The sequence below is a fragment of the Cottoperca gobio genome, chromosome 6, assembly GCF_900634415.1.
Source record: "Cottoperca gobio chromosome 6, fCotGob3.1, whole genome shotgun sequence".
Classification (NCBI taxonomy): Eukaryota; Metazoa; Chordata; class Actinopteri; order Perciformes; family Bovichtidae; genus Cottoperca; species Cottoperca gobio.
This window is the reverse complement of record NC_041360.1, coordinates 14,414,287-14,441,860: the sequence shown is the minus strand read 5'-3', so window position 1 is coordinate 14,441,860 and position 27,574 is coordinate 14,414,287. Positions and strand designations below refer to the sequence as shown.

Here is a 27,574-nt window from a genome sequence, read left to right as displayed (position 1 = left end):
ATAAATAAACAACCCCATGCTTAGACACTTGACAATCACTAACAAAGTCAGAATATAAATAAACAAAATGGAGATGTAGAGGAAAACTAATTTTCAAAGTGTGTGCTCACTTTCTACCTCTCTGGTTGTATGTTTTTGCTACAGTTGCAGTCTAATGGGCCTACATGTTTAGTGTTTACCTTTGGCAGTATGGCTTGGTGAAGTTTGAAATGTGTTTGTTGAAGTGTGTGGATTTGGAAAATGCATTTAATTGGGCTGTGGGTTTTTATGTTTAGAGTAGATGGCTGTGATGTTTGAAGCTGTGATTGTTTGCCTCCCGTTTAGTCTGGGGAAAGCAGTCTGTTGGTGTTTAGTTTGGGTCACTGTGTGTGTACTGGAGGAAGAGAGAGAGCACTCAATGGAGTGGCTGCAAGGAAAAATATTTTTTACGCCTGAGGAACCAGTGTTTGTTTAAAAGTTACAAAACTATTGAGGTGTAAGAGGTTTCATGGGAAGCTATAAGAAGAACATAAGCTCATCTCAATAAGATGAGGTGGTGTGTTAATAGGCATTGAAGCACATTTGCCTTACTAGCAGTGATTGGACATGAACTCAAATCTTTCGCTCGAGTAAACATAGCTATATTTATGTGATGGAGAATATCCTCTAGCTCATATTCTTTAATTCATGCTATGTGTGTATTATTGTTTGTCTTTGTGTAACATGGATAATTCATTGGTGTGCAGTTCTTGGCAGTCCTACACAAAAAATGGCTCTTTATTGTTTAATGGTACGCTAAGAAATGCTTCCACATTTGCTATGGGGCTCATTTGACCAGGGCTACTCACCTGTGTCTCCTTCCTGAAGTAAACTGTTTATGGCCTTTTACCCCACCAGGAGTTTTATTTTGCCATGTGTTGTGTATAGTCCACCATGCTGGATGTGGTACCCATGCCGTACCTCATTAGAAATCTTAGAGTCTCCTCAATTTAGATTTTGAGATCACAATCACAACAGCAGGTACAATCAGCTCCTCAAACTAGCAAGCAAAATCAAAATCATAACTTTGAGCCAACTCATAATAATTCTGTAATCTGTAATAATCCCAAAAAACACTAATGTGTCATTGCCAAAGGTCCAATACATCGATTCCAGTAAAAAAATGTTATTGTCAATATGGTCACATCGATAAAAGGTCATAAACAGCTGTTACAATTTTTTTAATCAGCTGATCAATGTGTGTGATTTTTAAACAAAAAGATATGTGTTTATACTTCACTTACTCTTTGTCATTACTACTAACAGGGAATATAGGTGTATAATAGTTATTTATGAGCAATACAAATAATATTTTATTAATAAATATTAGAATATCTCCAAATTGCTCACCTTGGAAACACCTGGTGTTACTCTTAGAAATACCTGTCTAATATGTTGTGTTTTTGTGGTTTTGTTCTGAAATTTGAACCTGAACTTGGTAATACTTGATGCTATGTGCCAGAAGCACTTGGAGTAATTCTGTTTTGCAAGAACAATAAGAGTGTTATCTTTTGAATGAGACCAAAACCATGCATATGGTGCAAATGGTTGAAGAGCAGCTTTTAATTTACTTTGGGTATGTCGTTTTTAGGTATTTTCGGGTAAATTCCCCCACACTGTATTAACAGTATAAGCCTCGGCACAGCACGTAACATCACTAATAGACAGTAAAATGTATGTTGTAGATAGTTAAGGTCAATGTCTATCTGAAAAACAAAAGAAAATTAAATCTTAAATGTAGTACCAAAAAAAATCGTCTCAAAGAATGTAAATACTCAAAAAAGAAGAAACATCTCAAAACTGTAATTAAATGCATTGCTTCACTGAATGTACTTCATTTATAATATTTGTTTTTACTTCTGCTGCTACAGTTGTATGTTATGCTGCCGTAAAAAAAGTATGTTCCCATACAACTAAACTGCATAATCAATTACGTTTCGAGGGAAACATATTTTCTCCCAGATTACGGTCCTGCTTTTAAAATCGTTCATTCATTTATAAATCGAAAACAAACATAATCAGTGAGAAAATATCTTTCCCTCGAAATGTAATTGTCAATGCAGTTTTGTCATATGCAAACTTAATTTTTAGGAGACCAGGTTGTATAGTGAGCATCTTTTTAAAGGGAATTCAGTAGCTTTTTAAACAAGCAGAGAACCTACGTTTGAATGAATGTTGTACTCTCTCCAACCTTCCAGCTATTTACTGCAGAGAAGCTGTTAAAGTTGGATCCTACAGTTAAAAAGTGACACCCATAGTGTAAAAAACAGCCAATCATGTGATATATACAGTACTGCTACTGTCATCCTAACACAGCTATAACCTTGATATATGCTGACAATGGTTTGAATGTTGGCCATTTAGTTTTATTGTGTTCACTGTCATTCTTCACTTTTACTGTACATTAAAGAGTTTTATGGTTACCTATCTTGGATTCACTGAAGGAGCAGCTTAAGTAGGACTGTCTGTGACTGTATATGCCGAAAGGTGTTCTGAAAAATAAGGCATTCACAACTTTATTTACCACTCCTATGAAGAAATTAGTATTTTCACCTAATTTCTATTGATCAACTTTCATGCTTTGTGTGTATATTTAGTCTGCTGCTCATCTGTAAATTTAAATGTTCTGGTTAAATTTAAAGTCCTTCCATGCTTGTTGACATGTCTAGTTGAGATCTAATTAATGTTCCTTATCCTTAATCATCGATAAGTAACAATCATTGATAATTAGCTCCAGTTGTAGCTAAAGCACTACAAGCCTGGTGGCAGCTCATGTAATCAAGATTAGTTAATCAGTTCAAGTCTATTGGCACTAAAGCTTGGAGGCCTGCATGTGTGTGAGTGTCCCACATAGAGTAGAGGCTCCCTGGGATACCAAGCCTGGCTGACTGCCCTTTCACTGGAGATCTTCGCGATTACCGTTAGAAATTACTCACAGATTGCTCTGCAATCTGTACCCTAACATCCACTATTTATGTGATTGTGCACAAGGCCCTCTCTCACAAGAATACCATGAACATGTAAGAAAAGCTGTTTCACTCTATAAACAATTGAGGACTGCAGACCTACTAATGGCGCATTAATTCCAACGTTTCTAAGAATTTCGCCACTCTCACCTGATTTCACAGAGCATTTCACCCTACTGGAGACTATAACTTCACTTTTCTTAAGCAGACGTTTAACAAAATGAGAGAGGAAATATGGACCAAACACTATGAGGTGATATATTAACCACTTACATATCCCAAACACATAATGTACTAGGGAAAGTGTTTCCAATTTGTTATGAGATAATCCCTTAGAATGAGAGAAGATTTTGTATCTTGATAGAAACATTTCTGCTCCTTTATTTCTTCAGATAACACACTATTCCTCCTCCAGTGTCCATGATCTTCTCCTGTTTACATTTGAGTAATATCCTCACAAATGTGCGGGAGTATAATCAGCACTATCCAAGATGGTATATTCTTCTGAAAATCACTAACTGCTGAGCTCACATTTCTGCAGCTTCCCACCTCATCCTGAGTGAACAGTTGATCCTCCTTAATGGAGGATCAACTGGATAACAACACTGTGGAAATGACTGGGGATTATGGGGCTATTCTTTGGTTTGCTTTACTATGTCTTGCATTGCCAAACCCCCACCGTTCACTCAACACGCCATACAGTATATCAAGGGAGCGGGATAGAAGAAACACAAAACAAGCTACCATTGTGTAAGTAGTGGGGAGAAACACAATTATCATATGTGTGTAGGCATGTCTTTGGGTGTGCACACAAACACATTTATACACACATCACGCTTTATATCTATGCATAGAGAAGAAAATTCACTTTAAAATAAAATAGTATTTTTTTTAATTGTCACCATAATCAGAAGTAGTTCAACCACAATTTGGCTCAGCAGACATTTTGTTGCAAAAATATCTCTTTGAGGAGGCCTGAACAATAGATGATCAACAATTTTGTCCGCCCCTAATTGGACGAATGGACCACTTGCTGTGCTGTCATCGGTCTTTGCACCTGATTTTTAAATAACTTGGCAGCTGTTTTGGGAACATTGCCAACATCCTCTGAACTTACCCACAAAAAACAGTTTCTCAACTAATTTGCAGCATCGCTCTTTTTTCAGACTAGGAATTTTTGGAACAATTTAAAATCCTACAAAGGGGCTACAAGTACAGTCATTAACAACATCACAAGCATTCTTCATTTTTGTGGAAATTTGGACCTCAGAATGATAAATGGTACATGAGCACATACACGCACACACACGTACGCATGCACACACACACACATGACGTTTAGCACAACTCTCAGGAGAATGGGCAGGGATAGGATTGACAATATGCGATGTTTAAAACAATTTATGTCATCAATGCTGCTCATCACAAATGGTTTTACTCAGTTTGTGTGTGTGTGTGTGTGTGTGTGTGTGTGTGTGTGTGTGTGTGTGTGTGTGTGTGTCTGTGGGAGTTGTCCTGAGGAAGTGCTCACCCTGACACTGAACCTCCCAACAGGGTGGGAGGACTATGTTTTAACCTGTTAACCTTTAACCTAACCCTCTTGGGTAACTGGGACCCAGTCACATCTGCTGTAGATACACACCCAGAGCTGGAACAGTAATAGCTTAATTGCCAACAAAGTGAAATAACAAGCGTATCCCATCTCACTTTATGAGTGGGACACATTGCAACTCTCTTTTCTGGGTCCAACATTACAGCTCTCATCTTAAATAAAGGTGACCTCTGTGTGTACTTGGCTCTGACCCTTACACAACACAAAAAAAGGGTGTGGATTTGGACTGACTCATGTCTGGGTGTACATCTTTGAGAAAAAAATCAATGTTTACTTGAAAATGAACCAAGGGTTTGGGAAAGCACGCTCCCGTCTAAACGACATGTGGCCAAAGCATCCCACCCAGCATGATCTGCTGGCTAACCCCAAATACAGCTGTTCTTTCCTCTTACCAGTGCCCAAGGAAAACCTAGAGAACCAACGTTTTAGAAAGATGATCACCACTAGGCCTTGACTGGACATGCATGCTCACATATCACACACTTAACAATTATTGGTTTATCCCAGTGGCATGACACATATTTTTATTATCAAATTAATTTTAGTCAATCACACGTTATAGAAAATAAGTCATACAAGGCTCTTTATCTCTCCACCCTATACCATTCTAATAATCTTATACTTATTCAATGTATATCTATGCAAGACATCATTTATAAATAGTTATAAGCTGTATATCATGGCTTTACTAATGCTTTATGGATGAGTTAACAACTTTTGGGTTGCTAGACTGTGGAAACTCCATCAGCACTTTCTTTGCGTTTATCATCAAAAATACTCCATCAATGTTCAACCACTTTCTAGAAAAGGGCTGCAGAGCATCTGGACCAGAATGCATTTGTAAACAACTTTTGTTTCAACTGCAGACTTGATGGATTATTATAAGAACACTTTATTAATGCGTTCTTTACTCCATTGTACTGTAATAGCTTATATGCATATCTTGTAGAATATCAATGTAATTCTACTTTTCCTCTTATTTCTAACATTTTGAGGATGTGTAGTGACCACTGAACGGTCCCAACTCAGTCCTGGCCGGCAGCGGTGCAGATGCTGAGGGCCCCTCCCCTCCAGCCCTCCAGCAGCAGCAGCATAATTGGGAGTTTACCGTCTGTCTTTCCCGCGGCGAACTGCCACAGAGTAACCAGTCATCCAACACACACACACACACACACACACACACACTGAGAGTGCACCGAGAGTTCAAGAGCGCTAGAGTGCGTTTGACTACAATTAAGGGGAGTGGACATATTTCGGGGAAGTTTCCAGTTTATCCATCCACTTTTCTTTTGGTCGGGACGAGTTCGTGCAAGTGTCCACACTTGTGGTTACTTTTCGCTGTACGTCAGGCAATTAAGGAAAGTTACGCTGCTGTATACGGCGTGGGCATGTGTTGCATTTGAGAAGAGACGGAGTTGAATGCGCAGGTAGGATGAAACACGCAATAACGACAACAACGACAATGGAAATCATGTGCAGTTTATTAAAAACTTAGTTTATCCTATGTCATGATACTTAAATATACATAGATACTAGAAATTAACGTTTTTAAGATATTAATTATTATTAAAGTCAGTCGATAGCCGATTAGAAGACAGAGACTTCTATCAGTACTTGTTTTCGTTGGTCATGGTCATAGCTTTTTAACATAATACATGTTGTAGAGTTGAATGCTGTTGTAGACATTTAGTTTTCTAAATTTACTCACCTTCATTTATCGTGTATTGTCTTTCTATCATCCATTGTCTATCTATCATTTTAATATTTGTTATTTCGACCACTTCTCCAATGTTAGGTTCTGCAGAACAGTTTACCAATTTTCTAAGAAATTCTAAACAGCTTTGTTTAAAGCATGGTGACAGCTAACCTTTCACTAATGCTTTGGGTTTTTGTCAATTTGTTATTAACCAATAAGGAGCATAATCCTTTTGAATTACTGGAAATGTAAAAGTAAATAATCAATCTTTATTTGCTGTTCATTAGACAGCTGTGCAAACACTGATGGTTTGATTGTGTTTCTACGGATACAATCACACTAATGTGATATTAATCTATTCAAACTTTTCAAATCAATGCAGCTGGATTTGCAACCTCAAATCAATGTGTCTTGATGCATTAATGTTATATTTTACTCTACTGAGAGATACATAGATCTAGAAAGATACAAGTATATATGTATATAAGAGAAGTTGTTTGTTAGGGTACCAAATCTGTTTGACGAGTGTTTGGACAGTTTTTTGACGAGGGGGCAAATGTTGGGGCTCCAAACTCAAATTGAATGTGACTAGGTGCACTTACACAGCCAAGTTCTTTTCAATGATCCAAAATATTGACATTGCGGAGCTACAGTGCATTAAACATACTGCAGTGAAAGTACTTATAGAACTCACTGTGATATGTGTTTTTCTGTGGTTTAGTGTAGTTATTTAACCATGTTTCCCCTCCCTGTACATCTAACAGTCTTAAGGACCCACTCCAGACCTACTGTGCTTCTAAAGGTTTATCTAACTCCCTACAAGGCACTTTAGGTTGAGGCGGTGTTGTGAGAGAGGCAAAGAAACTATCAAAGTGAGGCAGAAAGAGAGAGGGATGGGAGTTGTGTGGATATTGATTTCTCTGGCAGTGTTTCAGGGCTTTCGATCAGCATGACTGGGGTAAATAAATGATTTCTGCTTCGGGCCACAGAAAGACAACTTGTCTGATTTTCTCCTTTAAACATTTGTCCAAACATTACGTCACTGAAGTGGTGTCTGCTAGGCATACTTAATGCAGACGGCTGTATACACAGCAACTGCGGATGGGGCAGGCTAGGGACTGCTGCTGAAATCACAACCTGCAAGTGTACGCTAGGGATCTTTGAGGACTTGGAAGGGACTTTTGAAAGGCATGCTTTGATAGCAAGTGGATTTGATAATACGTTCGAATGTGAGTCTGATTGAAGGGGTTTGGTAGGGTATGTGGGTTTCTTTGTTCATTGTATCACTTCAAACCCATGCTGTGCTAACCCTGAGCCACAGCTGTGTGCATTAATTCCCAACTGTTCTATATTGCTTGTCTGGACTGATCCAACTTTACTCCCCAAAAGAACTCTGTGTTATGAATGGCCTACAACACCATGTCTGCGCTCTGTGACAACCTCACGCCGTTCATGTCAAGGTTTTTTTCCTGGACGGTGATGAAAACTAAAAAGTGAAAGAGTTCTTTCTTAAAGCTCTATAGGTTTTGGATGGAAAGTATTATTAAAACATTCTTGTAGCCATGCTGCACACTGTCCTAGCCTTATATAGTCATGTTTCCAGAATCCTTCAGTGCACACAGACAAAGCAGCAGACTGGGCACCTTTACTGCAGTGGTGATGTTAGTATGTTTAGAAAGTCTACAACAGCTAGGTGCCAATGACTTGCAGACACACACACTGGGTTTGCTTGCCCTGCAGCTTTTTGGCCATCCTCTGTCTGTACTGAACTATAACGGAGCTGTTGTGGAGAATACTATATAACAAAAGCCCTCCCCGGACTGAGAAAGAACAATAGAGTTGCTTCCTATATTTGTTGGAGACTTTAATGCTCTTGAGAGGAGTTGTTGCATAGCATACATGGGTGTACCCTTGTATCCTCAGGCTGTCGGGAGAGTGAGAGCACTTACAACTGTCAGTCACTGTTTAGTGTTTTCATGCCCTATTGCTCCCATCAGCCTACCTCAGGATGGTATTAGCTTTCACATGCACATATGTCCATACATGCAGACACTCATACACATTCAGAGTTGCACGCCCGGGTCATGCCCCGTTCAGCATGTGTAGAGTTACTTGTCTCGTTGTCCCTTGTTAACAAACCTATCGACATGTTTATCTTTATGCCGTTGTCTCAGTTACATGGTTGCTCCTCTCTGTTTTAAATACCCTCTCAACTTTGTTTCCCATTTGTTATCCGTTTCCATCCTCTCTATTGAAAGGAGTTAAACCACAGATCCAGTAACCCTTCCCGCCCCCACACTCCCACCTCTCCTTTCACCCTTGGTGTGACAGCAGACCTGAGCTGGCACTGTCTCGGTGCTGTGGGCTCCGTCTTCCTCAGACAAAGATTTGAGGATTAAACAGCAACATTAAACATAAAGACTTAACAAAGGCATCACAAGCACTATTATGTGTCTTTTGTGTATTTGGTTACAGTTGTAGAGTATTCTCTTACAAGGTTCTTTTTTCAGATAACTGCGTAGGGAGGGACACAATGTGGACAGGACCTCAGGGTTGGAATTTTATCCATCTCTTTAGGTTTTTCGCCACAGACATACGCTTCGCCTCAAAATAGAAGGAAATTCCACTGGAATGTCGTCTCGTCTGGGCTTTACCGTCCAATGATTTCATGCATAGAGTTTTTCAAGTGTGATTGTCATGAGATGTCTGTTATTTTTAATGTGGTGTTGGTAATGTGTTCATGTGATGCAGACCAGGGCCTGCATGATTCACTCAGAGAAATCGTCACATAAACTCTAGGGCAGTTGAGTTAGTTGACAGAGTGGTTTAGTTGTGTGAGAGGGGCCTTCTGTAATCAGACAGCTGTGGATTTATGATTTATAGGATTTATTTGCAGGTAAACGGCTGCAGGAAATCCAGGCTTTCCTAATGGCAAGGGATCAAATTATCCCTGTTCTAGTCCACGGAGAGGTAATAGATATCCTTACCTAACATGTTTTCTGCGATGCATTCATTCATTATTTAGGGCTAATTTATGGCTGCATGTTCAACTTCAAAGCCCATCTCCATCTTTATCACAGAGTTCGGATGATTACATTTTGCGCGTAAGGGGATATTTTTGCAATTTATTTTGCATTCATTGTTTTGGTGTGATTTGTAATTTCCCAAGAGATACACATGCTGCGCCGATAGATACGTTATTTCACTCAGATAATGTGGGGTAATGTTTGTGGTTCAAATCCAAAATGAATCACAGCTTGCTGCCTTGATGTTTACTTTATGACTTGAGTAAACAAAGTACAGAAAAAAAAACGGAGTTATACAATAAAAGCTGCCAAAAAGCTTTAGTGGAGTATTTACGTTGAGGTTTTTGATCTCAGTCCAGAATAATCTTACATCGTCACAAAGATCACATGTTTCATATTTACTTGTTCTGTGGCAACAGTTAATTCTCAGCATACAGTTAAACACTATGAGAGCTGCATCAAGTGTTTGATGTGTTAACATTAATAAAGCCATATAGTTTAGACAGGGGACATCAATGTTGGACCCTATAGATTATTATTACTAGTTTTTAATAGTAGCCTTAGGAGACAGAGCTGACAATGTTGTTTTACTTTGTATCTAGAAGTAGTTTAGCTTGTTATGTAAATATAATTTACAGTGCCAAGACATAAAGTCAAAGAGCGGTGCTTCTCGTTATTTGAAAAATGTTTTTACTGCCATCTGTAACTGAAGTTATAGCCAACACAACAACTTTAATGCTCCTTGTTTCTGCCATATAGTTAGTGTTTAGTGAAAACACAAACAGTGTGGCCTGGTGGCTGTCCTGTATTTTCCCTTTGAGACATGAACTCACACAGACTCACAGGGGAGTTAAATGCTTGCTTAAATACAAGGTTAAAAAAAGATGATTGACTGTTGCCAAGAAAAACAACTCAATGTCTTGAGAGCTAGAAACAATTACCTATGTTGTTCTGCCAGGTCAGTGCCTGTGGTCGGGGAATAAAGACAAATAGTCGTGCTAATGCACTCTGTCCTGTGGAGATGGAGGGGTTTGATAATAATGTACTCTACAGGGCACCTGGGTGTTGCTAAATGCCTCATTAGGGGTGGTCTCTGTGTGAAAATGCCCATAGCCAGAGCACTTCTTCACCATCTGCTCCTTCCTAATGTCTACTGACAATTTCTGCTGTGAATATTCTTTCTTTTAAAAGTTCAGCTACTTTACATTTCTTACACAGCATCTTAGTAATAATAGATTATGGATCATTGTTAATTAATGGCTGGTGAATGATTGTTTTATATACACTGTATTTGTTTGAAGTTGTGCCTCAAAACGGAAAAGCCAGTTTATTTGAGGAGGTGACATCTATAAGATGCTATACGTTGGGCTGACATCAGAAGCCAGCAGCGACATATTGGCTGCTAGCTTTAAATCTGTCACCATCGCCATCAAGATTGTTTCCCATCACCCCCTACACCGTGTGCCGGCCATGCTGCCAAAGACAACAGGGACTCTAGCCGCCAGGAAACAGGGGTGTTAGCTTAACCCACATGGCACAAGCTGTCTGTTTCTTTTCTTTCGCACCTCTGTCTCTCTCTTATTCTTTTTCTCTATCTCTCTTTTCATCTCTATTATTCACCTTTTTCGAAGTATTGACTGACTGGCCACGCATATTATGTCCGCTCCTGCTATATCGCTTGAGGATCTCATGTTGTCATCTATTTCTCAACAGATGGAGGGTTTTTAATGCTCCTCTTCTAACACTTGAGCTTTCTCCTATGTTTGGAGGTGTATTTTTCCAGAGGGGTGCTGCACAGGCCTGTACTGCTGATAGATGCGGGCACTCAAGCGGTAAAGAGAGATACATTACTCGAACACTACTCACATGGGTGAAATCGTGTCACTGCTTTCCTGAAGATACTGTAGGAAGGATGAGCCCCACCGCCAGCACTATCACTGTCGCTCACAAAGTGTGCAAAGACCGCTCAGCTTTAAACCTGCTCCATTTCTCACTCTGTTTGCTGATTGCCCATCCATCACACACAGCTCTATATCTGTATTTCTAACCCTGAAGGTGTGAAGGTGCTTCAATTTGTCATCTTAAGTAAACAGCAGTCTGTTTATCAGGGTCTAATCCTCTCCAGTTTAAAGCTACAGGGGGCTTGGATGGGTGCCACTCTGCTCTGATTTTTCGTAATGGGCTCACGTTTCAAACACCAGATGCCAAAAGTGGACAGGGAAAATAAATGAAGTGAAATTAAATTGTACTTTTACAGCTGGTATCTGTCTGCCAACATGCCATGCAAATCTGTGTTCATAGGCCTGAATGAATATTTTTTCTCAGAAGGTCGATTTATGTAATTTCCTAGGCGCTACTTACACATATTCAGCGCAAAAGACGATTTTCTCTTGTATACTATATCTCCAGTTCTTCAACATGCTTCATTTCAGTAAAGGGAGAGACTTCTTTTGTGTGTTTGCAACATCGGATCTATTAATTTAGGTTGACATTGTTTATGTTGTCTCAAGACAGGTTGATGTGTGTTATCTGAGTTGGGGGTGGAATGTAGCAATAAGGTCTTGGGGGGAGGCATTCTTGTGATGCATTCATTAATTTCTTCATCGATTGTTGGTTTAATTAGTAGCTAGATGGCTGTGGAATGTGCAGGAATGCAGGTTTAAAAACACTGTTGATACTCAGTTGGTACTTGGGTACTGTGATGCTCTACATACAAAACAACTCTAATTAAGCTTATCATGAGGTAACGATGCTTTCCAACGTGGTACGATGCATATTTTTCTTGAGGTGGCACAGACTAACAGCCAATAAGTTCGTAATTGTGCTGATTAGCACCTGATTCAGAGTAAATCAGCAGGAGTTAATTAGGACAGAAATCACAATGAAGATTCAGATGCCTATAAATAATTGGATTCTGGTTCCTTGCAATAGTTTCCAATTTCAAGCACAACTTGTTATTGACTTGTTAAAAGTGCTTAGTTCATGATTTCTTTCTTACTTGTCTCTTACTATGAAAATGTTACCAAAGAAAACAACATCCTCTCTGCAGACTTGTGTTGTCAATTGTCCTTCAAACATCCTGTGTTTAGGGATGATCACATTTGCATGTTTGAAAGAGCGTAGTTATGTGCACGTAACATGTAAGTGCAACGCTCTTGGAAATCAGCATCGTAGAAACGATTAACCAAACCAACCAAATTGAATTTGTATGGACAACTTTTCAATCCCACCTGGATCTTTGTCAGTTCAAAATGACCGGGATTCATTTTTCTATCCCAATGTTTAAATGTTAATGTTCCTTAGTGAACGTAACACAAAAATGTCCAGTTTCAGCCACAATGATTTCACTTAGTCCCGTGTTCAATTAGTACACATCGCTCAAGTTCTCCTTGCTTATTAGTGCCAGAAAAACCTGAGAGCGTTCCCATGACTGTTCACTCATATGTCTCTCTTTGCGTTGAGTGTGAACTAATGTGTGTGCTACAGGCCTCCTTAATGCACTGTGAAGTCCCAGACATTACGTGGCCCATTTTTTTCACAGGACATAAAGGAGACGCTGACAGGGTCATCAGCCAATGCTCAAACTATTGGAAAGAATCATTTAGCTAAAGAATTAAATGAGTTATCCAAGTCAAGAGAGAGAGAGAGAGAAACTGAAAGAGGCATGGCCGAGTGAAAGATAGTAGATTGTGACTGTTTTGTTAGCGTGACCTTTGTTTTGGGCAAACAGATTTAAAGGCGACACAAAAGGGAAGCCAGTGACAGGCAACAGCTGATGTAGGACGGGTAAAGAGAGGGGACATGCTTGTAGGGCTCCATGGTGAAACGATTGAATAGTCACAACAGAAACCTGTGTGCATATCCTGCTCATGCAAACACACACACACACACTTATGATTGCTCCTCCCTAGCTTGACTCTTTACTCCGGTCTCCCTCCAGGGTTGCAGAGAAAAAGGACAGAGTGAAAACGGAACAAGACCACTCGACACACCATGAAGAAAGAAGACTATGATAATCAGAGTCTGAATGAAGTTGGGGCTATGCTCTGCATGTCTGGCAGTAATTATGGCAGCAAAGGGAAGAGGATTAAGGTGCTATCCCATCCAGGGTTTCCATTAGTGGGATTGATGTTGTTGGCCACCCTCCCTTTTGGAGCAAGCATCAAACAAACTGTCCCCAGGGTGAAACTCAGCCACAGAGGTAAGAAATATTGTTGATTTGTCTGCTCATTTTTATTATTTATTATTTCATATTTACATTTACTTTGATACTTTCTGTATTGCAGTTTGAGCGAATTAAAGTTTGAATAATTTGAGGTGATTATAGATATGTTATCTTGTGCCAACAACCTTCGTCATTAGTGCACTTGCACCTAGCTGAAGTTATTGTTAAAGTTATATGAGATATATGACTCTATTGACTTTTTTTTGTCTTGTTTGTCTTTTTTTCTGTTAGTATTTCAGCCATTCAGTGTGCATCTTGTCTCTCCTTCTCTTGTGGCTTTGTGCAGACAGCCAAGAGGAAAAGTGAAAAGAGAGATTATTACACTCAGTTGCGCTGTTAAAGTTAATGGTCTTTGAAACAGCGCTGTAAAGTGGAGTAAGAGATATAAGATCATTAGCCCACCTCATAATTTCCTGTTTGTTACGTTTGATGGGCATGTGAATGTTCCCTGATCACTTTTTGTGAAACACAAACACAATCTATTATTCCTCTCATTGACCTAACCTTATTACAAAAAATAGCATTCAGTTAATAAAATGCAGTGTTGTTGTAGCCCGGTCATAAATGTCTAATTTACATGCAGAACATACATTTCATGTTGATGCTCTTGGTCCATAGGAGATCAATCTGCTCTGTGTATATTAGCCGGCAATGTGCACTGCGTCCATGTGTTCCATACGTTAACTGTTTGTTTTGTGCCACCCGGGGAAAGCTGAATTATGGCTCTGCTTAAAACCCATCCTAAATTCCTGTGCAAACTTTTACTTCAAAGTCTTCATCCCTCATGCTATGCATCAGCTACAAGAAACTACACAAATGAACTTCTGTCTTGCTCCATAAAATTGAATCCCCACTGTGGCCTAAAAGTAAACTCACTCCGACTTCAACCTCCGAAGGCTCTCTTATGGTCAAAGGCATCCAAAACCCATGGCTGGAAATAGATACACATGTAAGTCCCGGGTGTCCAACATAAATATATGTAAGTAGCTGAAGGAATAATGATTGCTAGGGACAGTGTTTACTCAGCAGTTATGTTCGGGTTTAGCTCTACAGTTTGTCTCATTTTACATTAGTTCCAAATCAAGAAGTTGATGAAATAAAGCAGTTAATCATTTCATATAGCATTTTAATAGGACCATATATCTGAGACAACTTTTTTGATACTCTATCAGGGTGTGTCTCTTGGCTTTGACTATGAACGCGGCTGAATAAACTTCACTGTTTATTTAGGAGGCCATCTGACACAGTGCAGTGGTTTCCTTTGGACATCAGATTAACAACAGTAGAACAATGCCCATTTTTGGCTCTCTTAGTCAGAATGGCTGAAGCAAAGAAGAATCTATCAAAGGCAAGTTCGCCGCCAACCCAGTGCACAAATCATGCGCACACAACTTGTCATCATCTCATCAGTGCACACTCTTCAAAAGCAACACCTCCCACCAGCGATCACTCTTCAAACATCACATTGCTCTCCAGTGAAAGCCCAGCTTCAATGAGTGAAGGGTGAAACGATCAAAGTGAAATCATCCCTGATTGAGTGAACACCTCCAAAACAACTGCCTTCTACTCCAAACACTCTCCCCTCAAAAAAGTTCAAGTTTCGTCCAGAGTCACAACATAGACATTGGGCCCCAATGTCTATGTTGTGACTCTGGACGAAACTTGAACTTCGCCACATGAGAAGTGAAGTCATCTGCTTTATGTATGTTTATTTAGCGGCACATTCAGCTTGTTGTTATGCTTTTGTTCTTAATGTGCGACCAACAGGACTAAGTTACATCACATGCATTCTATCATAAGTCTTGTGGCCTGTATTACTGAAAAACTACAGTTTATTAGTCATACAGTAGAAACAATTTATAGCACATTTTCCTTCTCGTAAACAGTTACTCAAGACCCAAACTAATTTCCATATTAACCGCAAATCAAAAGACATTTCAGTGATGAATATTTCATCTTTATTGGTTCCTTTATTTAATAGTTCCTATCAACATTAATGGCTGTGGCGTTACTCTCTGTCTTCTGAAACCTTGGACAGAACATCCTACTCTGCATATTAATAACGCCAGACCGAGGCTGTGATCATGCAACATGAAAACAGCTGAACAGAGTACAATGATCAGTATGTGCTTCTAATGAATATCGTTTCAATTCATGCTTAAATGATGTGAGTCTTCTCCCAGCCCATATGACTGATTCATGTACAGCTTCATTACAGCAATGTATCTTTTTCACATCCATGCTTTTATATCAAATTCAACCTTCAGACCAAACGGAACGATGCGGCTGATGAAGCATTACCTTGCTCATCCTGTGTTCGGTGGTCTGCACTTAATAGCAGACATGAAATCTTTCTAAGTTCATCAGCAGAGATTAAAGCCAACATGGTGACGTCTTACTCAAATAAATCTGTGGATGAGAGTGCCTCAGAGCTCCAGCAGAGGAGTTTTTAAGGAGGATGGGGGCTCTCTTCTCTGGAGTAAGGTGTAGAGCCCTATGCTAAGCAGCAACAGCTAAACTTCAATGGGCTCGCAGTGCTACATGTTTACAGAGCAGAATGGTGTTAGCCAAGGGCTAGCATGCCTAATCTCTCTGTGAGGTTTAGTCTGCTGGGTGCATGATCTGTGTGTAGGGTTGAGAGATATAAGCATGTGGCGGTGCTGTGTGTGTGTGAGCTTGTGTATAGGAGAAGGTATTAAGCAGAATTGTGCGGTGTGGAGGGGTCCAAGAAGTTAAAATATTGAAGGTTGTTAACCTCTTCAATCCTTCACACCAAGAGGGTAATCACAATGTCAATCCTTTCAGAGTGACTCCCACAGGACCCCACCGCATTGAGCCGGTGTTTATTCAAGGCATGTTGCTATACTGGCACAATGAAAAGAGCCCGGTGATAGAATAGATTTACTCAGATCAAGGAGATCAAGGACACAGAACTGAGCTGAGAATGCTGTCAGTGTTCAGCTCCCAGAAATAGACCTTGGAAGCTAGGAGTCCTAGTGATGCTACACAGCCTATATACACAGTGTATTTAAATATATACAGTATATATATATTTAATATTTAAAAAGTTACCTCAACAAATCATATAGAAGTCAAAAGCAAACTACACCGTCATTTAATGGGTGAGCAACAGGTATTCCACCTGCTCTTATCATGGGCTTATCTCACATTGCCCATGACATACCTGTGGTACAACCACAGCTCACGTTTATGACAATGTTCAGTCATCTGCAAATGAAGTCTAGGCAGGAAAGTACTGAAGATATATCTTCATGGTTAATGAAGTAGCTATGAAAATACCCTGATGAAGATATCTGACAGTGTGTCTACTGACGTAGCGTGCTGCTGAATTCTTCTGCCACTGTATGTCTTCTCTATCAGCACGTGAAGCTAAGGTGTTGAACCACAGAGGATTAGCCAAGTGTCAAGTCAAGCAAAGACACGTTTTCTTTTTTTATAGGAGGAACCCCAGTGCTTGTCTTTGGGATGAGTGAATTTAAGAGAATATATTACATTTGGCAGCGTAATCCTGCTGAAACATCCTGTAATTCAATTCTAGATGGTGCTTTTTTTAAATGTAAGCTCTATGCATACACTGTACAACAGGAATTTATTAATCTCCTTGTTTGTGTCTATGTCTGTCTGTCACTCTCTCTGGGCCAGAACTCCTGCAACCTGGCAGTGCATCTCTATTTTTGGGCCCCTCCGATGGCCTCCACTCCCACTCACTGCTGCTGGATGAGGAGAGAGGTCGTCTTCTGTTGGGAGCCAGGGATCACATCTACCTGCTTGACCCTGACAATCTGGCCAGAGACCCCAGAAAGGTGAACTATGCTGTGAAGAGCACAGAATGTGTAAACTATATATAGAAGGATATAGAACAATCCAAACTCATACAGAGAAATGAGTCCAAGAATGAATTTAGTGCAATAAATAAACATCAGCTTTTGGGTTTTTAGCTATTGCGTCCATTTGCTATACTTGAGAGATTGTTTACGTAGACTTTGAAGTGTGTACAGCTGTTTTAACAATCCAGAACACCCTCTGAAAGGAGGATAGGGCTTTAACAGGAGATGGAGGATCTGCACATAGTTGAAAGCCCCAATCTCCAGACATGCAAACATCAGACATGCTGTGAGAAGCTCATTATTATAAAGAGAGCACATGCTTCAGCCCATGACACTTATACATGTCTTGCGATTCATTTGGGTGATGTAAGTTATTTTTTTCCTTCTATTTCTGTGTGGCTAAGCTGAAAAGCACCCAGCCCTGTACTGTTTTAGAGAAGAGCTCACCTTTCAGTCAACATCAGTCTGAAACTGTCTGTCTGGTGAGGTCAGGGTCATCATGTCGGAGGGCACACACACACACACACACACACACACACACACACACACACACACGTATATACACATTTAAGGACTATGAATGCTCACACTAACACACACATGCATTTGGACAGATGCCATATGTTAAAGTTTGTAGATGTGATTGTGTGTTTATGCAGCTGAGGTTGATCCGCAAGTGGGTCGACGGTGTGTTTATTTGATTTTTTATCTGGTTGTTTTAACTCTAAAGTCTTGCTCTCAAAGTGTTGCCTTTTTGTTGCCTCTCTGGTTATTGATACTGATGCCAGGGAGATATGCACCAACAAGTCAAATTCTCTCTGCCCTCTGGGATAAGCCCTTGACAGTGAATATGATCTAAAAAAAACAAATCTTAGTGTTTATCAGTTAATGAAGAGGCATACTTAAAAAAAAAAAAAAAGGGATCGTCTTTAAACACAAACAAATATACCGCAAGCAAACATTCCAGTTGTTTCTGCCTTGATTTGCAGGAGATAGTTGCTATGTTGTAAACCGCTTTACATTTTTGAAATATCCCCATATGCTGTGGTAAAACCACTGATTACTTTAAACCTGTCACAGGCCCCACACCGTACTCAGTCAACACATCACGTTGTAACACTGGTTTTCTGTATGAATTCCTTTCCGGCATGCAACGATTTGGAATCATGAGATGTTTTAATATTTATGCCGATGTGTTTGCATGCGTATTCCAGCTCTGTAGTCCCATGAATAAGTTTGGCGATAGCTCTCCTTGGTAGGATTTAGGGGAAGTAACACGCTAAGCACATAAGCCTGTTATAACACATGTGTGAACATGGTGGGCTACATTGAAGGAACACTGGATGTTATATGCGCATGGCTCTCTCGTACCAGCACCTGGAGCTGTTAATGATTGTACAACTGAGTTCAGTTGATTAATTTAATAATGAATTAGTGCTGTTTAATCAGAGTGAAGCTCAACCACTAGACCACCACCACCAAGTTATTCATTTGTAATATGTCGCAGAAAGATTGATTTTTCTCAATTAACTCATAAAACACTTTTAAACATAAAGCTACACATTTATACAGACCAAAGGGAAGTAACATACAGAAAACCATAAAAGTTCAGAGGGAAACATAAATCTAGAATAATTACGGTAAAGCAGAATAAAGAACTGGCTTGCCTGCCTTCTCTGGCAGTTCTCTCCAGAAATGAAGGGCCCTTATGGCAAAGGCCTGGCGTCCTCTTGTTTTTATTCTTTAAGAGCCACTACAAAGAACATTCTGGAGGATCATGAGCAGCACTTAGGCTCATATCAGGTTAGGGGGTCATGAGCTTACTTAGTAGTACCCTTTAAAGTGACCCATAACATCTTATATTCCACTCTAAAGTGCACAAGTAGCCAGTGTAGAGATGCTAAACCAGAATAATATGCACTCTCCTTTCAGATATTGTGAGAAGTATGGCTGCTGCATTCAGAACCTACTGCAGCTTGAACATATTATATTGTTATTTTATCAACTTAAAGAGGTATAAAGGCACATTGCACTAGCCTGGCAGAGATTTAATGAATGTGTAAATGACGGTGTCAAAAAACCTTGTTATATAGTTGCATGTAAATGCAAAATAACTGTATGATTAGCATAGTTAAAGGTTGCATTATGAGATGTGAAATGTTTCACCTTTTATTTGTGTGTCATTAGATTCACTGGCCTGCTCCCCGGGACCGTGTTGACATGTGCAAACTGGCAGGCAAAAATGCAAATGTAAGTACTTGACTACTTAAAATCATATAGATTCTAAATCTATCTGTACACATTTCTATAATAGTAAATCATTGCTCTTTTTCTGTCCCTGCTTGTCCTAGTTGGAGTGTGCTAACTTTGTCAGGGTCCTCCACAACTACAATCGAACGCACGTCTATGCCTGTGGGACCGGCTCATTCCACCCAAACTGTGCTTTCATTGAAATCACTGGCCGCAGAGAGGTAAAGTTACCATGAGCGAGGGGACCTCAGCAGGAATCATTTTGAAACTAGTTCAAGAGTTGGGTTTAAATTTGTGAAAGTGTAACTTTTATCCCTTTTTCTCTCAGGATGGCGTGTTCCAACTGCTGTCGAGTACAGTGGAGTCTGGCAGATTGAAATGTCCTTTTGATCCCTTGCAGCCGTTCACCTCAGTCCTCACAGGTACTACGAGCCATCACACAACACTGTGGCAATCCTCTGCCTGCCTTATCTGTCGTGCACCAGAAGTTGATTGCTGCACAGCACCATATAACCAGGAATAAATACAGTTTGTTCTCAAGTCTCCACTCTGCTGTTTGAGTAAATGTACAGTCTTGTGTCTGTTTGCCCGGTACTTTTCTGCAAATTATTTTCCTCGACAAAGATGCAAGTAAAAATGACTTAGGCAGCAACGTATTGACTTGTTTTTGAGCCTTTTCTCTCTCTGGTTTGTTTTTTAAAATGTTTTTCTATATGTGTTCACTGAGGTAAGTCAATGAAAAATGGATGAAAAGCTAAACAATAACTGTCAAATCTACTTTTTGTTTTTATGGTGTACATGTTTAATAGGATTGTAAGAAGCTATTTGTCTTTTCATGTACAATAATGTTCTAATTGTGGTGATTTATGTTCTGCATATTATAATGCCATAATTGATTGACCTGTGTCTGTAATTGGTCCAGATCAGTACCTGTATGCGGGCACATCATCAGACTTCTTGGGCAAAGACACAACGTTCACACGATCCCTCGGACCTCCACCTGACCAACACTACATACGCACAGACATGTCTGAAGAATACTGGATCAATGGTACACACATGCTTGCACATATCCACATTAACATGTTGAGTGCACTCAACACTTGTTATTGCTTTTTCTCCAAACTTCCAGCCTCTCTACTGACACAAAGAGCCTCTCTGTGCCCTCAGGATGGTTATTGACATTCCAGTGAGGAGGAAACAGCTCACTTATTCATTTAGCTGGAACTTTTATATGAATGCCATAGCTGAACAGGCTACCACACCTACGGGGGAATTTACAGTGTGCCACAAAATGCACAACCGCATAGCCACACGCACACACACACACACACACACACACACACACACACACACACACACACACACACTCACACACACACACACACACACACATCACCGAGGAGGGAAACCTCTCTCTGTGCATACACCTCCAGTCTCAAGTGTTTTACAACCACTGATGGGTCACCGGGATCTAAATCCTTACACATGGCCTCCACATTTCACAACCACGCAGTCAGAGATGTTTGGAGTAATTATGTCTCCCTCTCTCCCTCTAAGTGTGTGCGTACGGCATGTGTTGCCGCAGGGCAGGCAGAGAGAAAGAGCACATCACTTCTTTTGCAGTGTTTCTGTTCCTGTGAGCCTGTGGAACATCTTTTCAGTGCTGCATGATGAACAATGACCTTCTGTTGAGTGTGTTAGCAGTCGCACATTAAGCTGTTCCAGTTGGGGAATCACCCTCTGGTGGTTGGCTCGGATTCTAGGGGTTGAGCTAATGTTGAAGTAATTTCACTGCAACACTTAAGCCTTTGGACTAGTTCCCGCCTGAATCAGGACACTGATGGCTACATGCTGTTGATTGTCTCCTTTCCCCTCTGCTTTTTCCTACATAATATTTAGGATATATTGTTCTTCTTGTCACAATGTGTAACAGCAAAAAAATGGTCACAATTAAACATTCCTGTTTTACCAGAAAACCTTTGATCATATTAATATCAGTAGTATTTACTGCAGCACATTTATTTATTATGCATTTGACAGCTATAGCTACTAATATTGTGCTGATCATCTTATACAATATGACACATTTTATACAAGACTTTAATGCTATTACTTTTATGACTTTTAAACCTGCAATAATCAGTATTTTTATATTAATAATAGGTCAAATGATGTCAAACTATCACCCGACTATGCAGTTTCCCTCAGCTCTACAAAGTGTTTAATCATCATTTCTTTTTTTTGATAACTTTGCTGTTTTTCTTCTTTCTAAACCACTTCAATCAACCTCAGTTTGCTGCCGCAGCAGTAGGCTGTTTCTAGCTAAAACATCTCTGATAAACCCACTGTAATATACCTGTCAAGCACCAAATAGCAGTTAGCAACTAGCTGGTGACCTAATGAAACATTTAGCAGCTAAAGAGCCAGATCTTCCCCTTGATTTACTGGAGACCAAAACAGAGGAAGACAGAGAGTTTATATTTGTCTTATTTCATTAGGCGTTCAGAACACGATTCCAAATAAATGCTAGTTGCTCTGTGTCTGCTCGATGTGTACATGAGCAACTGTTTGCCAACATGTTCAACTCCGTAAGGTGGTAATATGTCAATGTTGTGTTTACAGCTTTGTTCCGCTGCCCCTACTTTTAATAAAAGGATGTGACTGCTGTTTCAAACACTTGTGATTAAGGTAGATATTTCAGCCTGGGTGTTCCAGCTAAAGAGGATCTCTATGCCACCCTGCTGCTAAACAGATACTGCCAGACCCGGCTTAAAATCATAAAAAAGTAAACAAAAGTGTTCTTAAACTAACCTAAATATCCTAGCAATCACTGTATTGGCTCATTAATCAAAATGTACGGCAAGTTGAAGATTTATAAGAAGCCCAAGCGTTAGCTTACTAAATACAAATGGTAATAAGTCAGACCTTTCTGTAGAAATAGACCATGGTTGTAAATAAACATATGCTAAGTGTAGTGTTAATACCACCTCAAGGCTGCAGTTCATGGAAAATGCATTACCTGAATTATTTTAACAATCCCCCCTCTCTCCCTTTTCCTTTTTGTGTCTTCAGAGGCCAGGTTTATATCTGCTCATCCCATCGCAGACACCTACAATCCAGATGATGATAAGATATATTTCTTCTTCCGCGAGGTGTCGTGGGAAGGCAATGACAAGAGCATCCTGTCCCGAGTGGCTCGTGTGTGCAAGGTGAGATATTACACGAGAGGGGTGTGGAAAGTGCGGAGGTATACAGAGGTATGGAGGTGAGGAAAAGATGAATGGTTGAACAGGTAGGGGAGAAAGAAGGGGATCGAAAAGGGAAAGCCCCAACTGGGATACTTTGGACATGGACTTTGAGACCCAGATGGAAATGCGAGTAAATGAAATGGTGCTTGAAAGATAGAGTAGGTGTGACATAGTAGGAGTATAGAGAAAGACAGGAACGCAAGACCTCTTACAGAGTGTGAGTCAGAACTCCTGCAGTGATCTGATCCGATAAGGGTCTTTGTGGTGGCCACTGAAGTATTTTATGTCCCCCAGGAGGATGCCTTCTTGATACATTCTGCTTTTGTAGTTATCTAAAAGAGTCTGTCAGGGGCAGTAAATCATGTTTCAGCCCCTTTGTGCCCTGCTGACAGGACATTCTTAGTGCTGTTGCCTACATTGCCACTGACATCGAGGTAGCTTTTCACCATCTCATTGTCATATTGTTTTCCCCAAAGGATTTGCATGTATTCTCTATTAAAAGGATGATAAAGAAAGGACATTTTGTGTGGTACCTTTACATTACATGAGACTATGTTAATTTGGCAGATGCTTTTGTCCAATACAACTTACAGTGAGAGCATCTAGCCTCAACTGAACAAGAGCTACATGTCATCATTTAAAAAGGTCTATTGCTAGAAGCACAATGCAAAACCGAACCATTATGCTAACACAAGCGTGCTCTTTCTTCAGTTGTTAGATGCTGCAAGACATTTGAGAGGCATATCATGTGTCAGTGCCCATTAAATGCTATTTGACAGCATGTCAAAACAACTGTAAGCTTGGTTGGCACTGCACAGCTGACTGAGGACTGAATAGATTCATGATTGGGGACCTTTTGTATACCATACAGTGTACCATTAGTCATTCCAACTGGGACTTGCCCACGCAGCAGTTTGCTATTAGCATTCGGAGGCCTATTGCTACATTCTTAGAAAAAAACGTTCAGTTTATTTATGACTTGGGAGTAAGCTGTAAAGCAGACTGGAAGGAGATTCCTCCGGATTACAGCCCTCTCTTTTTCTTTCTCTTTCAGCTATCACTCTCTTTTGGTCTTTGTATTTTTCCTTCTCTTTCATTAATCATAAGTGTGTTTTCCCCTGCATGTAAAAGGAGTGAGGGCTCTTCACTTCAATCCTCTTTGAAGATTATCAACATTGTGAAACATCCTCATTAAGTGCTTACATTTTTTTTTGTCTCTTAAACACAAGTGTGTTTTTGTGTGTGTTTTCTATAGAACTTAGTGAGCGCACTATCCGACTTTAAAAGGGAGGATCTCTTAAGTTTTCCGAGCATTACAAAGAGGTACACTTGAATGCTCTTACAATAGCTCATCAGAAGTTGCTACTTAAAACAGCAATTCATATGCAAAGATAAAACCTGCATTATCAGTCTGCAGCCTTGCTTGATTTTAATGCTCTTCCAACATGCTGCACCTCCATTAGTTTCTCTTCCCCCTTGATGTTTTACAGTCATCTATCTCTGTTTCCCTCTTTTTCTCTTTCCCCTCCCTTTTCAATTACTCCCGAGTGTCATTAAACTAACAAGAAGGTCTCTTTTATGCTGGTTAAATAAACAGATTCATACAGATTCATTAAATAAATAGAGTCATGACGGTTTACCCGTTTATTTTCCTAATTAGCGCAGGAAATCGGACTCAGGCTGTGACGCTGTGTGTTGACTCTGTGTATAAATCCAGTAGATATATTACAGTGGGATTGTGGTTAAGTACAAAGTGTGTATTTCATTCATTCTGGCTGTCTTTTGGTCATGTTGGACAGCTGCACTTTGCTAACTTATAGTTGTGTTACAGTGAATGTGATTGGTTGTGTTTCAGAATGATGTGGGTGGGCTGAGGAGTCTGACCAATAAATGGACCACCTTCCTAAAAAGCAGACTCGTGTGTTCTATCCCTGGACCAGACGGAGTGGACACACACTTTGATGAGCTTCGTAAGTGATTGTGAGAATAATATGTGAAAAACTAGACCAATAAACTTGAGTTTCATCTCCCCTCTGAGTGCACTTTAGAAAGGGACAGCATTTCCAATTATGCCAGCAGTGGTAGAAAAATATCTTCTGTGCAGATAAAAATAAATAACCTTTATGTGGCTTCCCGTCTTTTTTTTATAGAGGACATCTTTCTGCTCCCTACCAGAGATGAAAAAAACCCCAAAGTGTATGCAGTCTTCACCACCTCCAGGTAAGTTCACTATTCATTATAACTGCCATCAACCCCAGCCACGGTCTCTCCTCAACCTCTTCTCTTGTTTCCTCTTAGCTCAATTTTCCGTGGCTCAGCAGTGTGTGTATACAGCATGGCAGATATAAGGGCCGTTTTTACCGGACCTTACGCCCACAAGGAAGGGGCCCGACCACAGATGGGTAGAATACGAGGGAAGGATACCGTATCCTCGTCCTGGAACTGTGAGTTTCCCACTGAAGGGCACAAAAGCTAAAGACGATTGTTTTTATTCACAAATTAGAATACAATCCTCAACTTTACCGCTAATTACAGAATAATAAATATGGCCTAATTTAAAAGTGGTGGATTCAAGGGTGAAATGTTCAAGATGCTTTAGGGTATGCATGCTCACATCTGCACATGATGTATGATGTAACCTTTGCTTCAATTAGATTACTCAACATGTTAATCAGATTCTTGTTTAATTTTGTTTACAACATGTAATCAAGGAAGGGAAAGGGATGTATGGAGAATTCAATGTATGCTTCAGGTGTACAGCTGTTTGAACTATAATATGCACATAAAAGGGTAGCTGACACAGATGTTCCAGATGTGCTTTGCCTCCTGCTATTCTGCATTTGACCACCAGAGGGAGCCATGCACCATTACATTATCAGGCAGAAACCACCAGCTGAAAAGAATATGGGAAAAATACTTTCACAATAAACATTAGGGAACTGGAATTGTCACGTGGTTGTGAAACCTTTTGCACAAGATCAACATTTTTTATTTTGTCCTTTAGTGTCCCAGCAAGACATATGATCCAAGGATCAAGACCACCAAGGACTTCCCAGATGATGTGGTCAGTTTCATTCGATTCCACCCTCTTATGTATCGCTCCGTCTACCCTCTGACTGGCCGACCTGTGTTCACACGCATCCGAGTGGACTACACCCTGACGCAGATCGTGGTGGACAGAGTTTTGGCCGAAGATGGACAATATGAGGTCATGTTTCTGGGAACAGGTAAGATACACCTCTCCTCTCAGTTTTTTTTTATTGTTAAAATTATATATTTAACCAGCAGAGGGCACTAGATCACTATGACTTGTCCCCAAAAACAAATTTGCTGATGCCATTATTGTCTTGCTGTTGGAAAAAATATTAAATTAAAGTTTGCACTTGGATCCAATATCCTTACTTAGGTAAATGAGATGAGATGTTTTCAGTGCCTTAGAAGAAGAGTGTGAGTGTACGGACCCGTGTTTCATTGGTTATGAAAACAATACAGTACCTGGCTGGTTTAAAGTATTCACTACTGAATTAAAAATGAATGTTGTGTGGTATGTGGCTTGATATATCCCAATCACCCATCCTGCTTTCTGCATCACTCTCTGTTGTAGATGCCGGCTCAATTCTGAAGGTGGTGAGCATCACTCAGGAGAATTGGTCAACAGAGGAAGTGGTGCTTGAAGAACTTCAAATTTTCCAGGTTCTGTGTGCACACACAAATACAGAAACACAAGTACACACACACACTTTCATTCTCTCTGAGCTTTTTGATGAATGATGCCAACTGTTCTCTGTCTTTCCTCCGTGGGACGCTTGGAATACTCATCTTGCCTCTGCTACAAACTGTGCAACACTGATGGATCTTTCTGAGCAATCTATCAACAAACTCATCTGTTCCTCAAACATTACTCCAGCAATGTATAATTACCAAGGTGATAAAGCTGCTGACATTCGATTGTTTTCCTTTTTTTAGGTTCCCACTCCAATCCTCAGTATGGAGATGTCTTCTAAACAGGTTTGGCCTCATTCTCATCCATTGCATTACTCTTCCCACGCAATTTATTTGCCTTTATTCATGCCACATGCATTCAAATGATGTGTATACGCCTGATGTAGCACAAGACATAGCATTTTTTTTATCCCCAATTCATTCATCTATTCAATTTCACAATCTCTCTTTAGCCTTTCCCATTTTCTTGTAGCTCTCTCTCCCTCTCCCCCTTCTGCCTCATTATCTTAGGGTCAGGGGTGTCAGTAGACACTTCCACTCCAATCATTGCTTCCATAAATCTCCAGCAGCGTTTGACTTGTGCTTGTGTCTGTATGTGCATGCTCGCTAGTGTTTTCCAGAGGTTGTTTGGAAGTTCTGCTCAGGAATCTCCTGAACTTCAGACGAGTCAGAGCAGATCCTTAGAGTCACTTTTGTAACAATTCCTCACATTAAAGAAATGTGTTAAGGTTTTGGGCTTAATATACACGAGGTGGAACCCTGTTGAAATGTTGAGGGATAAATATGTCTGAGGGGGAAACAAATCTTAAACTTCTTTTTAGAAGAAACCACACAATGCACTGTTGTATGGGCTCCTTCTGTTCTCTATTTATGTATTTTTTTGATCCTATAACCAAAGGAATTTCCTTTATGGATAATTAATCTGAACTTGAAATCGATCTGTATGTTTACCTTAGCTA

At 40.0% G+C, this 27,574-nt stretch overlaps 1 protein-coding gene across 1 annotated transcript in view; it reads left to right on the top strand.

Annotated features, from left to right (window-relative positions):
• The first annotated feature begins 5,892 nt into the window (after positions 1–5,892).
• sema3d (sema domain, immunoglobulin domain (Ig), short basic domain, secreted, (semaphorin) 3D) overlaps positions 5,893–27,574 on the top strand; it is a 34,638-nt gene continuing 12,956 nt past the window's right edge. The window contains 15 exon segments of the mRNA XM_029434353.1: positions 5,893–6,023; positions 13,259–13,519; positions 17,207–17,367; positions 19,579–19,641; positions 19,743–19,862; positions 19,970–20,063; positions 20,564–20,692; positions 22,717–22,853; positions 24,748–24,862; positions 25,043–25,112; positions 25,191–25,275; positions 25,277–25,336; positions 25,897–26,119; positions 26,497–26,585; positions 26,859–26,900. Of these exon segments, the coding sequence (XP_029290213.1) occupies positions 13,312–13,519; positions 17,207–17,367; positions 19,579–19,641; positions 19,743–19,862; positions 19,970–20,063; positions 20,564–20,692; positions 22,717–22,853; positions 24,748–24,862; positions 25,043–25,112; positions 25,191–25,275; positions 25,277–25,336; positions 25,897–26,119; positions 26,497–26,585; positions 26,859–26,900 (1,596 nt within the window). The 5' untranslated portion in view covers positions 5,893–6,023; positions 13,259–13,311.